The sequence below is a fragment of the Trachypithecus francoisi genome, unplaced genomic scaffold (genome assembly GCF_009764315.1).
Source record: "Trachypithecus francoisi isolate TF-2019V2 unplaced genomic scaffold, Tfra_2.0 Lachesis_group4, whole genome shotgun sequence".
Lineage (NCBI taxonomy): Eukaryota > Metazoa > Chordata > Mammalia > Primates > Cercopithecidae > Trachypithecus > Trachypithecus francoisi.
Window position 1 is genome coordinate 108756036 of NW_022681469.1, and position 12061 is coordinate 108768096.

At 49.3% G+C, this 12061-nt stretch overlaps 1 protein-coding gene across 5 annotated transcripts in view; it reads left to right on the plus strand.

Moving 5' to 3' along the window:
* Positions 1 to 12061, plus strand: part of MAD1L1 (mitotic arrest deficient 1 like 1) — a 412429-nt gene that overhangs the window by 340544 nt on the left and 59824 nt on the right. The window contains exon 19 of one of the 5 annotated variants that reach the window (XM_033193957.1): positions 1118 to 1185. The exons of the other annotated variants lie outside the window; for them this stretch is intronic. Coding sequence (XP_033049848.1) covers positions 1118 to 1185 — 68 coding nt within the window. The remainder of the gene's footprint in view (positions 1 to 1117; positions 1186 to 12061) is intronic. 5 annotated transcript variants of the gene reach the window in all.

Genomic DNA, 12061 nt, shown 5'->3' on the forward strand with positions numbered 1-12061 from the left:
TGCACGCATGCACAGCCACTTACATGCATACATGCTCACACATGCACAGGCAGCCACATACATGCACTCATGCACACGCATGCTCTTGGTTGGCCTCTGTCTCTCCCGGGCATCCCACGTGACACCTGCTTCTGTGATCTGGATCCAGGGGCAGGGAGAGAAAGTGAGTCGGGCAGTGTGGTCCCAGCCAGAGTCCCCCCGGCCCAAGTGAGTGTTTCAAGGGCTGTGAAGACACACAGTATGCAAACTGCCATGTTAGAAAAGAGAGATGTGGCGTCTCCTTCCTGTCCTCCCCACCTCTGCTATGCGGTCACTGACAGCCCTGAAGCCTTCTCACCAGGGACCTGTGGGGCAGGACTGTGTGAGACAAACAGCTCCCGGCACCACCTTCTGGAGTCTGGCTCCACACCCCAGCTGGCCCCAGGGAGCTGCTGGCCTGGGCCGGGAAGAGTGCAGGACCAGGGCCACAGACCTGTGTGCACTCCTCAGCTGCTGCCCCAGCCCTGCAGCAGGTCTCTGCCTGTTTGCACACAGTGCCATGTGCCCGGCCATGGCTGGCACCAGCAGAGCAGGGCCTACCCAGGGTCACCCAGGTCCCAGGCCCAGGTCCAGACCCTTCTTCCTACCAGGCTAGCCCAGGGTTCCGCTGACCCCTGCTGCCCTGGAAGTGTTGAGAGCAAAGAACCCGCACACGCCCACACGCCTGTTTGCAGACATAGTGTGGTGTGCAAGCCCCAGGCGGGCCCTCTCCCACCTGTGCCACGGTGCTCTCCCACTCAGCTGCCCAATCTTGTCACCGAGCCCGTGCAGAGGTGTCGACTCGTGAATCGAGGACCTGCTGTCCAGCTGGGGCGTGTTGACACAGGCTGAGATTTGCGCAGGATTTATCCCTCTCAGATGAAGCATCCGCTTTGCTGCCCGTGGGTGTAGACATGACCTTGGTAGCTGCCCTGTTCTTTCCTTCTGAAGCAGGCTTGTGAATAAGCGGGCACATCTGGCAGCCCCCCATCTCCCGTGCACTGATCTTGCACAGATCGGGACTCAGGACTCCAGGCTCCGGGAGGGGCACTTACCCCAGAGGACAAGCCTCTTAGTGACCAGCCCTATGCCGTTCCAGGCCCAGAGCTTGCTGCGGGTGCCCAGAAGTGAACCTGGCCCTCACAGCACTCCTGGGCTGACGGGAAGGTAAACATGCCCATGGGTCTCTGCAGGTCGCTGGGATGAGGCCGCCCTGATCTGCGGATGAGGGCTGGTGAGGGCCCAGGTGGGGCAATCCTGGGATGGAGGCAGTAGGACCTCATGGAGGAAGAGGAGGCAGAGCTACTGCTGGGAGCATAGAATGGGAAGCCCGGCATGTGGCCCCCAGGTCTGGGGCCAGAGATACCAGGCGGGGGTTCCTGCTGGGGTGTCTGCCTGCTCTGTTCCACCTTCCTCACTCCCCTGCCGAGGAGTGGGCCCACCCGATCCAGGAGCCAGGCTGGAGGGAGAGAGACAGGACTGGAAGGGCCGAGACAGGGAGAGGCTCTGGGCGCTGGGCTGCCGAACCCTCGGGGATCTGCCTCTGCTGCACAGAGCAGCAGCCAGAGCCGCGGGGGGGTCAGGTGAGTGGGCACCTTGGGGTTGTCATGGTAATAGCTCTTAGCCATTGGTGGATGGAATTAGGGGGCTGAAGGCCGGGCATTCGGGAGCCCGTACCCTGCAGGGCCGCTTAGGAAGCAGGAGCTGCAGTGGCCCACTGTGGGACAGCTCCGCATATCACACACTGACCTGGAATCTGCCCTCCTGACCGTACCCTGTGGCCCCCACACTCCTGCAGCCCAGCCCCCTGGACTTCTCTCCTGTCTGAGTGTACCGGCCTCCGCCTGATGCTCACTGCTGTGAGTTTGAGCTTCAAAGCCCTCATTAAGCCCTCTCCATCTTTCTCCAGGCAGAGCTGGGACACAGGTTTTTTGGGATAGACTGAGAACAAGGGACACTATGGCGTGGGCAGAAGGCACGTGAGAGACAGCCCTTCATGGAGCTCTGGGCAGGGAGTGGTTCCTGAGACTAGTTCCTTGAAAGTCGCGTCCGTGTGTGGGGACGTCCGCACAGGGACCTGGAGCCATCTCTGAAACTGGAGCAGCGAGGTCCTTTCTCTTCCCCCGTCCTGCTATGACTCCACCACGTGGCCTCTGCTCCTGGGCCCCTGCCTTGGGTCCAGTGGTGATGACTAAGTACTTAGGTTGTTGAAGTGTGCTCACCATGCACATGTATGGGTTTTGACCAACATAGGTAATTTCGTGCCCAGTGATCCCCAATTCTAAAGCTGAGATGACCTCTGCCTGTTCCCAGAGGGTGACATGAGGGGTGCACTTCACCACACTGTGTCCCAGAGCAGCTGCTCCACACTGCAGATTGCCCACTGCCCCCTTGCCTCACAGCCTGCCCCGCCTGTGTCTGAGGGCACTGTGCCCTCCCTGCTGTGGCTTATGCTGCCCCCGGGGCTCTGACCTGTGGAACACCAGACAGGAGGCCTGGGCTGGGGGCCCCAGGGTGCAGGTGTGGTCCGCTCCACACAGTCCTCCCACGTCAGACCAGGGGTCCTCCTCCACCCACTCAGACAACTCCCCTGCTGCCCAGCCCCTCTCAGGCTGTCTCACCAGGCCACTCTCAGTCGTCTCTCAGGCCTGGTGACATTTTGGAATGGAAATGAAGTTCGGCAGTGATTGGGCTGAGAAGCAGGAAGATGCAGTGGGAGTTCGGGCCGAGGGAAGGTCAGCAGGTGTCTCAGGGCCTCCACGCGCTGGGGAATCCCAGCTAGGCCCCTGACACATTGCTCCTTGAGAGCATCGAGGCCTGGGACTCAGCTGGAGGCTTCCCAAGCCAGAGGCAGGGGAGCTGGTGGATGACCGGACATGTGGGTGAGTGGCTAGGGGTGTACCGATAGATGACCAGGGGTCCATGGGTGGGTGGCCAGGGATGTGCTCTTGGGCGCCCAGGTGTGAGGGCGGGTGGCCATGTCTCTTCGGCCAGGGCAGCTGCGAGCAGGGCTGTGCCACCAAACGCCATGCATGCCTCAGCTGCCTACCTCCTGGCTACTGGCCCTGCCCCAAGTGGAGACTGGCCCAGGGGCCAACCTTGGCTTTCAGTCCCAGTGCTGCCTCCTGTTGGCCATGTGCTCTCGAATGAGCTGCTCGCCCTGGTGTGGTTGTGAGGATCGAGCAGTCAGATGCAGGGAGTCCCTGGCTGGCAGTGCAGCACGGGGCCTGCGGCTCCTCCTCCAGGCTTCCTTCTGCTGCATGTGGTTCTCCTAGCCCAGGTATCCAGGAGGCTCCCCGGCCTGACCATGTGTCAGGGCCTGCCTACAGGTCAGATTCAGCTTCACTCAAAGCTCTTGCCTCAGGTTGAGTCCTGGAACTCGGAGCTGGGAGTTGGTATCTGGTTTGAAACCGTCTGGGTAATAATGGAGACACCTGGTGGCTTCCTTTTAATACGGCTTGGGGCACGCAGACTGCCCTCTGAGCCTGGATCCGCACCCTCTGCCTCGACCTCCATGAAATCAGGCCTTGGGCCTCATGACCCAGGCCACGGCACCCTCTCTGCTGCCCTGGGCAGGGCAGAAGTGTTTTGTGTGAATTGTGCCTGAGGAGGTTGGAGACGTCAGAGGTCAGGGAGCTGTCCGTCCCCTGGTGCTGAAGCTGAAGTTGAAGTCAGAGCGAGGGTTTCCAGGACACTGGAGCTTGGCCTTCAGGCAGCAGCCAGTGGGGAGCTGGGCTGATTCCCATGGCAATGGGCATCCTGCTGGCGTGGGCAGCCCTCCCCATGACTCATGGCCCCAGGCATTCAGAAAAGACTGCTGCCTCTGAAAAGGAAGCTCATACCCGGGCCATTTGTGATTCACGGTTTGGCGTTAAGGAGCTCCTACATACCAGGGATCGTTTGTGAATCAGGATTCCGGTGTTAAGAGGCTCATGGAGGGGGGTTGGACATTTGTGATTCACAGTTTGGTGGTTTGGGTACCTGGGGCCGTTTGTGACAGGAGGTTTGGTGTTAAGGAGCTGGTTCCTGGGGCCATTTGTGACAGGAGGTTTGGTGTTAAGGAGCTGGTTCCTGGGGCCGTTTGTGACAGGAGGTTTGGTGTTAAGGAGCTGGTTCCTGGGGCCGTTTGTGACAGGAGGTTTGGTGTTAAGGAGCTGGTTCCTGGGGCCATTTGTGACAGGAGGTTTGGTGTTAAGGAGCTGATTCCTGGGGCCATTTGTGGTGCAGGGTTTGGTGTTTCTCAAGACTTCAGTTCTCTACATAGATTTCTAAAGGAGTAAAACTGCCAGTGTCTTCTCACCTCAGCACCGACCCGGGATCAGAGTCACGGCTGCCCTGGTGGTGGAGGCAGGCCTGGGTGTGGGCCCCAGCAGTGGGAAGGGGTACCAGGGGCCATGCAGCGGGCCCGTGGCAGGGCAGTGGCCAGAGCCCATATCATGCCCACCCGGCAGCCTTCCTGCTCGCTGCACAGGTGTGTGGCATCCTCAGAGGTGCTCATGCTCCAGGCCTGGCTGAGGAAGGGCCATGAGCAGGACCCTGTGGCCATGGGTGGCGCTGCCAGGAAGTGGTTAACTGACAAGGCCACCCCAGCAGTCCCTGGGAGGCTCCAGCCAGAGCAGCGTCAAAAACACGGCCAGCCTGCCCGTCACCTCTTCCCCCTCTCCCTGACAGGTAGGCAAGGCCATTCACAGGCTCTTCTGGAGCCTTCCCATCTCGCACTGGAGCAATGAGGTCTACACAGACAGTTTAATTTGAATTTGCCTCTCTGGGTTCCCTGAATTGAGAGTGGAATTGCTTTCAACACATGCTGACTTCACATCCCATCTTGTTGCTTCAGCTGTGGTTCAGGACGTCCAAGCAGCTATGTTCACATGTGCTGGCATCTCCCAGGTGCCCTCTGCCCAGCACACTCACCTCCTGAGGCATCCCGGGGCGTGGGCGTCCAGGCAGGGTGGGGTACTTGCAGTAAGGTGAGCTCTGCCCTCCCAAGGCTGCCACTCCTCATCTCGTGCCCTGACCCCAGCCACAGACCTTGCTGATGGGTGTGCCTGGTGAACGGTGTCTGCCCACCGCCAGGTTCAAGCAGGTGGAGGCTCGGAGTGATTCTCAGTCCCTTAGAGATGGTGCAGGGGAGGTCGCCAGTTGTGGGGCCCGAGGACATGGGCAAGCCTCTGGCTTAGATCACCCTTCTACCCTGGCACCGGCCACACAAGACTGCTGACCAAAATCAGAGTATTCTTCATATCCACATAGAGAATTCCTCATGGCTTAATGAAGTATGTAGGAGAAGATGCCAGTGGCTCGTCATCTATCACCTAGAGTCGGGGTGGGGGCATCACAGGCCTCGGGCTGTGTCTGCTGCCTTCCCGCCACCTCTGCATCCCCACATCTCCATGTCTGTTTCCTGGTGAAATCAGGGCTGCAACAGATCGTTTTGTTTCCTGCTCTGTTCCTTTGATACTGTATCATGAGCATTTTATGCTCAATTAAATATTTCCTTGATGATGGTGTTTAATGGTTGCATAATGTGCTATTTCGTGGTTGTGCCATAATTTACTTAAAATATTTCCTTGTTGTAGGATGTTTAGCGTGCTCCTCTTTGTATTTACTCACCTGTTGATTTATCTTTTGCTGTGTAACAAAGTATCTTAGCAATCATCTGTGGACACACATCTTTCTCTGGCTACTTCTTTAGGTTCCTCGTAGATTGATGATTAGTTTGGATAAAATTAATTAATTGGATAAATTATTAACCCATTTATGCAGGAGGTTGCAAATTTTTTTGTGAAGAATCAGACCTTGGCAATGACCTTGAACAGCAGGATATAAATAACTCCCACAAGCTTAACGTCCCAATAATGGAACACTAGGCATAAATGGGTTAATTCAAGTGTGTGACCATTTAAACCTATATTTGAGTTGTTTTGCATCTGTTTCAGCCATATAAGACTTCAGCGAATGAGACTTGGCTCATCTGGTGTGATTCTGAGACCACAGAGCTGGGAGGACTTGGTCATGGCTCATAATCTTAACGAAACCCCATGTATGTGGCGGAACAGTTCCTGTCTCCGTCTCACAGAGATCAGCACACCGGGGCCCTGGTTTGCCTAAGGTTCTGCAGTTAGACGGGGTCTGAGCCAAGAACCAGGCATCCCACCTGGAGAGCCCTCTGTCAGCCCAGCTCTGCAGCCCAGACTCCCCTCCAGGCTCCAGGCTCCACTCCTGAGCTGAACCATGGGGCTGCTGTGGCCTGGCCAGGGAGCAGGGAGGAAGACGGGGCTGTTCCCAGCTCACTCATCTCTCAGTTCCATCTGTTCTCTGGATCCCAGGCTCCCCATCAGCAGTGAGATCCCTGCCTCCACAGAGTCCTGTGAGTGACCAGGACACCCTGCAGCTCGCCTGCCCTCAGGGGCCGGGTGCTTTCTGCTGACCATACTGTACTTCCTCTTGCTTTGGAAATGACAGTGAAGATTGTATGTGAGCATCCTTCTGGGGTTTGGTGTGGAGCCCCTGAGATGGGACGCATGCAGGTTTGCCAAATTGAGGGCCCGCTGTGACTGCAGGAAGTCTGTTTGTAGTGAGCGGGGAAAGGCCAGGAGGCTCAAGGAGGGGAGGACTTTGGGGCAGCCTGGCCATGGCCCTTTGTCATCACTGTGTCTAGTGGCCTCCCTTCTTCCCAAGGCTCCACCTTTCCTCAAGTTTGGGCTTTGCGGGGAGGTCCCAGCAGCTCCCCAGTTCCCCTAACCAGGACAGCCTCTGCTTCTGGGGGCCCTGCAGAGACGTCATGACCTGGTGCAGGGCTTCCCAAAGCTTCCTGTGGCCCTGTCTGCGCAGCCTGGGTCACCTCAGGTAGGATCCAGGAACCCAGGTGTTGGCAGGCTCCCAGGAAACATGGATGTCATCAGCCCAGGTCTGAGGGCTGCTGATTAGGACCACTGTGGGGATACAGAAGGTGTGTCTGACTCTCACCTGTCACTCCTGTAGGAGTTGTGGCGAGTCCTAGTTGGCCTGTTCCAGCAACTCTTGTTTAAAGGACTATCCCTTCCTGATTGAATTACCTTGGTACTTTTGTTGAAAATCAGTTCGCCTTATGTGTGGTTCTGTTTCTGAACTCTCTGTTCCATTCAGGTGATCTTGTGCTACTACCTTGAATACTGCAGCTTTATAGTAAGTCTCAAAGTCAAGTAACATAAGTCCTCCAATTTTGTTCTTTTTCAAAATTAGAGCTATTCTAGATCCACATAAATTTTGGAATTCGCATGTCAACTTCTACAAAAAAGCCTACTGGGATTTTGATTTGGATTATATTCAATCTGTAGATCAATTTGGGAAGAATTGGCTTTTTTTTTTTTTTTGGAGACTAAGTCTCACTCTTCTTGCCCAGGCTGGAGTGCAATGATGCAATCTCGGCTCACTGCAAGCTCTGCCTCTGCGGTTGAAGCGATTCTGCTGCCTCAGCCTCCCAAGTAGCTAGGATTACAGGCACCTGCCACCATACCCAGCTAATTTTTGTATTTTTAGTAGAGACAGGGTTTCACCATGTTGGCAAGGCTGGTCTCAAAATTCCTGATCTCAGGCAATCCAACCACCTGTAATACAGGCATGAGCCACTGTGCCTGGCCAGGAAGAATTGACATTCTCACGATATTGTGTTCCAATCCATGAAAATGGTATATTTCTCTATTTATATAGGTCTTTACCTTCTCTCAGCAATGTTTTTTATTTTCCAATATACAGGTTATGTGTATTTTTAAAATACTTAGCTCTAACTAGTTCATGTTTTCATGCTTTTGTCAATGTGCTTTAAAATTTTTATTTTCCAGTGTTTCATTCCTAACATATAGAAATAATTGACTTTTATATATTGATCTCATATTCTGTAACCTTGCTGAATTTACTTATTAGTTCTAGGAATTTTTTGTAGTTTCTTTAGGATTTTCAACATAGACATTATATCATGAGCATAAAGTTAGAGTTTTATGCCTTCCTTTTCAACTTTTATGCCTTGTATTTCCTTATCTTGCCCCTCAGTACTGGCTAGGAATTTCAGTACAATGCTAAATAAGAATGGTGAGGGGACATTTTCACCTTGTGTCTAATGCTAATGAGAAAGCATTCAGTATTTTGACATTAGTATGCTGTTAAATATGGGTTTTTCATAGATATCATTTATCAGGTTGAGAAAGTTTCCTTTTGTTCTAGTTGCTAAGAGTCGAATTTTGTCAGTTTTTTTATGTCTATTGAGATGATCATATGAACTTTCTTATTCTGTTGATATTGTAAGTAATACTGGTTGATTTTTTAAAATGTTAAACCAACCTTGCATTCCTAGGATAAACCTCACTGGGTCCCTTTTTATATGATTGCTAGTTTCAATTTCCTAATTTTTAGTGAGAATTTTTGCATCTATGATCTTGTACAATATTCATCTGTGGTTTAGTTTTTCTTGTAATGTGTTTGTTTGCCTTGGTATCAGGATGATGCTAGCCTCAAAAATGAATTGGGAAGGGTTCCCTCCTCTTTTTTCTGGAAGAATTTGTGTGAGATATTTCTTCCCTAAATATCTGATAGAATTCACTAGTGAGGTCATCTGGGCTTGGCATTTTCTTTGTAGGAAGGTTTTTAAATTATGAATTTAATTTATTTAATAGATATGGGACTACTCAGATGTTTTTTGAGTCAGTTTTGATCATTTTTATCTTCTTGAGTTTTTGCTCATTTTGTGTATACTGTCCAATTTATTGGCATAAAATCATTGATAATTCATTATTATCCTGTATTACCTGTAGTATCTGTAGTGCCATCCCTTCTTCCATTTCTGATTTTGGCAATACGTATTGTCTCTTTTGTCTTCATCACTCTAAGTTTTATTGATTTTTTTTATCTCTCTCCTTTCAGATCTATCAGGTTTTGCTTCCTATATTTTTAATCCCTATTTTGGGGTACATACACAGTTAAGATTGTTATATCTTCTTGGTCACTTGCAATTGTAATTATAATTATGCAGGGTCTGTCTTCATCCCTGAAATATTCTTGTTCTGAAGTTCGACTTGAGTAATATTAATATAGCCACTCCTGCTTTCTTACCATTTTAATATTTATATATACCTATCATATCTATTTCTAATCTTTTAATCTACTTGTGTCTTTATATTTTAAATGAATTTTTTGAAGATAACATATGATTGAATCTTGCTTTTTTTACCCAGCCTGATAATCTATGCCATTTATATTTAATGTAATTTTTATGATGTTAAGTTTAAATCTGCCATCTTGTCATTTGTTTTCTTTTTGTCTCGTATATTCTGTTTCTTTTTTTTTTTTTTTTTCATTTTTCTTGCCTTCTTTGGGCTGTTTTTTGGTATTCCATGTTTTCTCCAACATTGGCTTATTAATTATACCTTTTTGGATTTTTTCCGTTTTGGTTTAGTTATTGCTCTAGGGCAAGGGTCAGTAAACCTTTCCTGTAAAGAAACAGATATCAAATATGTTAGGCTTTGGAAGCCATACTGTCTGTGTCACACCTCTGCTGTTGTAGCACAGAAGCAATTGTACATGTTACATAATGAGCTCATATGTGTGCCAGTAAAACTTTATTACAAAAGCAGGCAGTGGGCCACATGGGTTGGAGTTTGATGACCCCAGCTCTAAGTTTACAATATGCATGATTAATGTCACAGTCTGTTTTCAAATAATCTTACACTAGTTAACATAGAGTATTTTTAAAGTCTTTTTCCATTTTTTCTTTTTGTGTAATTTTTGCACAAATTTTTTTTGTGCAATTGTTCTTTCACTTTAGAGAGTACATTATCTTCTAAGTTAAAATGATTCAAAAATGCTTGTTGAATTGTATTCACGTATTTAAATACATGAACTGTATTCACGTATTTACTGCTTCTGGTACTCTTCTTTCCTTTCTGTTGATCCAGATTTCCATCTGGCATTTTTTTTTTCTTTTGCAGAAAGCACTTCCTTAACATTTCTGATATTGTAGTCCTGCTACCAACAAATTTTCTCAGCTTTTCTTTGTCCAAAAATGTCTTTATTTCATCTTCATCTTTAAAGGATATTTTCACTGGATATAGAATTCTGTGTTGACAGTCTTTTTTTTTTTTTTAAGCGTCTTATGAATGTTTCGTTGTTTTCTGGCTTGCGTGGCTTCTGACAAGAAGTCTGCTAGTAGTCTTATCTTTGTCCTTTGTATATAATATGCACCACCCTCCCCAGCTGATTTTCTTTGTATTTATTCTGCTTATGGTTCATTGAGCTCCTTGGATTTGTGGATTTACAGTTAATCAGATTTGGGAAATTTTGGCCATTGTTTCTTTAAGTTTTTTTTTCTGTTCCCCGCCCCTTTTTCCAGTACTCCAGTTTTACATATTTTAAGTCACTAATATTATCCTAATTACTAAAGCTTTGTACTTTTTGTTTTTTGGCTCTCAATCTTTTTTCTGTGCTTTAATTTGGATAGTTTCTGTTCCTGTCTTTAAGTTTACTGACCTTTTATCCTGGAGAGTCTAATCTACCATTGATTTCATGCAGTGGAGTTTTAAAATTTCATTTGTTTTTCATGTCTAAAAGGTCCATTTGGTTTTTTTTTAATTGGTATCTTTGGTTTCTCCTTCATTTTAGTAGTCTGTTGCTACATAACAAATTTCTCCAGAAGTTAGCACCCTAAAACAGGCATTTGTTATCTCGTGAAGTTTTTGAAATTCAGGAACCCAGAGCAGTTTTTAGCTGGATGGTTTTGGCTCAGGCTCTCGTCAGAGGGTGCAGTTAGGGGCTTTTGTCCTGGGTTGCAAAGCTGAAGGCTTGACAGGGGCCAGATGTTCTGCCCAAATTCATTTAGGTTGCCCTTGGCAGGAGACTTCACTTCCTCTCTATATGGACCTCTCTGTAGGTCTGCTTGAGTATCCTCACAACATGGCAGCTGGCTTTCCCCAGAGTGAGTGCTGAATGAGTTAGAAAGAGACAGACAGAGCCAGCCTAAGATGGAATCTACAGTGTCTTTTATAATGTAATCTTGGAATTCATATACTATCACATCTGCCTTTTTTTTGAGATAGAGTCTTGCACTATCACCCAGGCTGGAGTGCAGCAGCACTGTCATAGCTCACTGCAGCCTTGAACTCCTGGGCTCAAGTGATCCTCCTGAGTAGCTGGGACTACAGGTGCACACCACCATGCCTGGCTCTGCCGTTTTCTATTGATCATGTAGGCCAACCTTGGTATGATGTGGGAGGAGACAGCACCAGGGTGTGACTGCCAGGAAGCAGGGTCGCTCAAGGCCGTCCTGGGGGCTAGCAGCCATCCCCTTCATTGTGTTCATGTTTTCCTGTAAATTCTGCAGCTGTATTCATAATTGCTGTTGTAAAGTCCTTGTCTGCTGATTTCATCGTTTCTGGACTTATTTCTATTGGCCGAGTTTTCTTCTAGCGGTAGACCACATTTTCCTTTTTTTGCATGCTTAGTAATTTTTGATTGTGTGATGGGCATTGTTAATATTATGTTGTCGAGTATATGAAAGTGTGCAGATTTCCTTGTTTTTTCTTTGAAGAGTATTCGGCTTTTTCTGGCAAGCAGTTATTTTGGGGTCAGCTTGATTCTTTCAAGAACCGTTTTCACAGTCTCTTGGGGCTTGTATGGATTTGCTTTTATTCCAGGGCTAGTTTAACGCTGCTACTAAGACATGACCCTTCTGAGGTTCCTGGCAGATGCCCTGAGTGCTCAGCAAGAACACCTGCTCTGGCTGGTCAGCACGTGCCTGTCCCCGGGCCTGTATGACCTTTGGAGTTGTTCCCTGGCAGCTCCCTGGTGTGCTTGGCTCAGCCTTGCGGAGTTGCATGCTGTGTGCATGGAGCGTATTACTCAGCAGCTCAGCAAGACCTTTCTCCAGGTTGCCAGAAGCCTTCTGTGCCCAGCTCCGCCCTCCACAGATCCTCCCTTCCTCTCAGCAGGACCACCATGCTGAGCTTGAGCTGTACCCCCCAGCGCCAAGCCTGGAAGAGACCACTGGGCAGAGCAAGGGGTGCTCAGAGGTTCA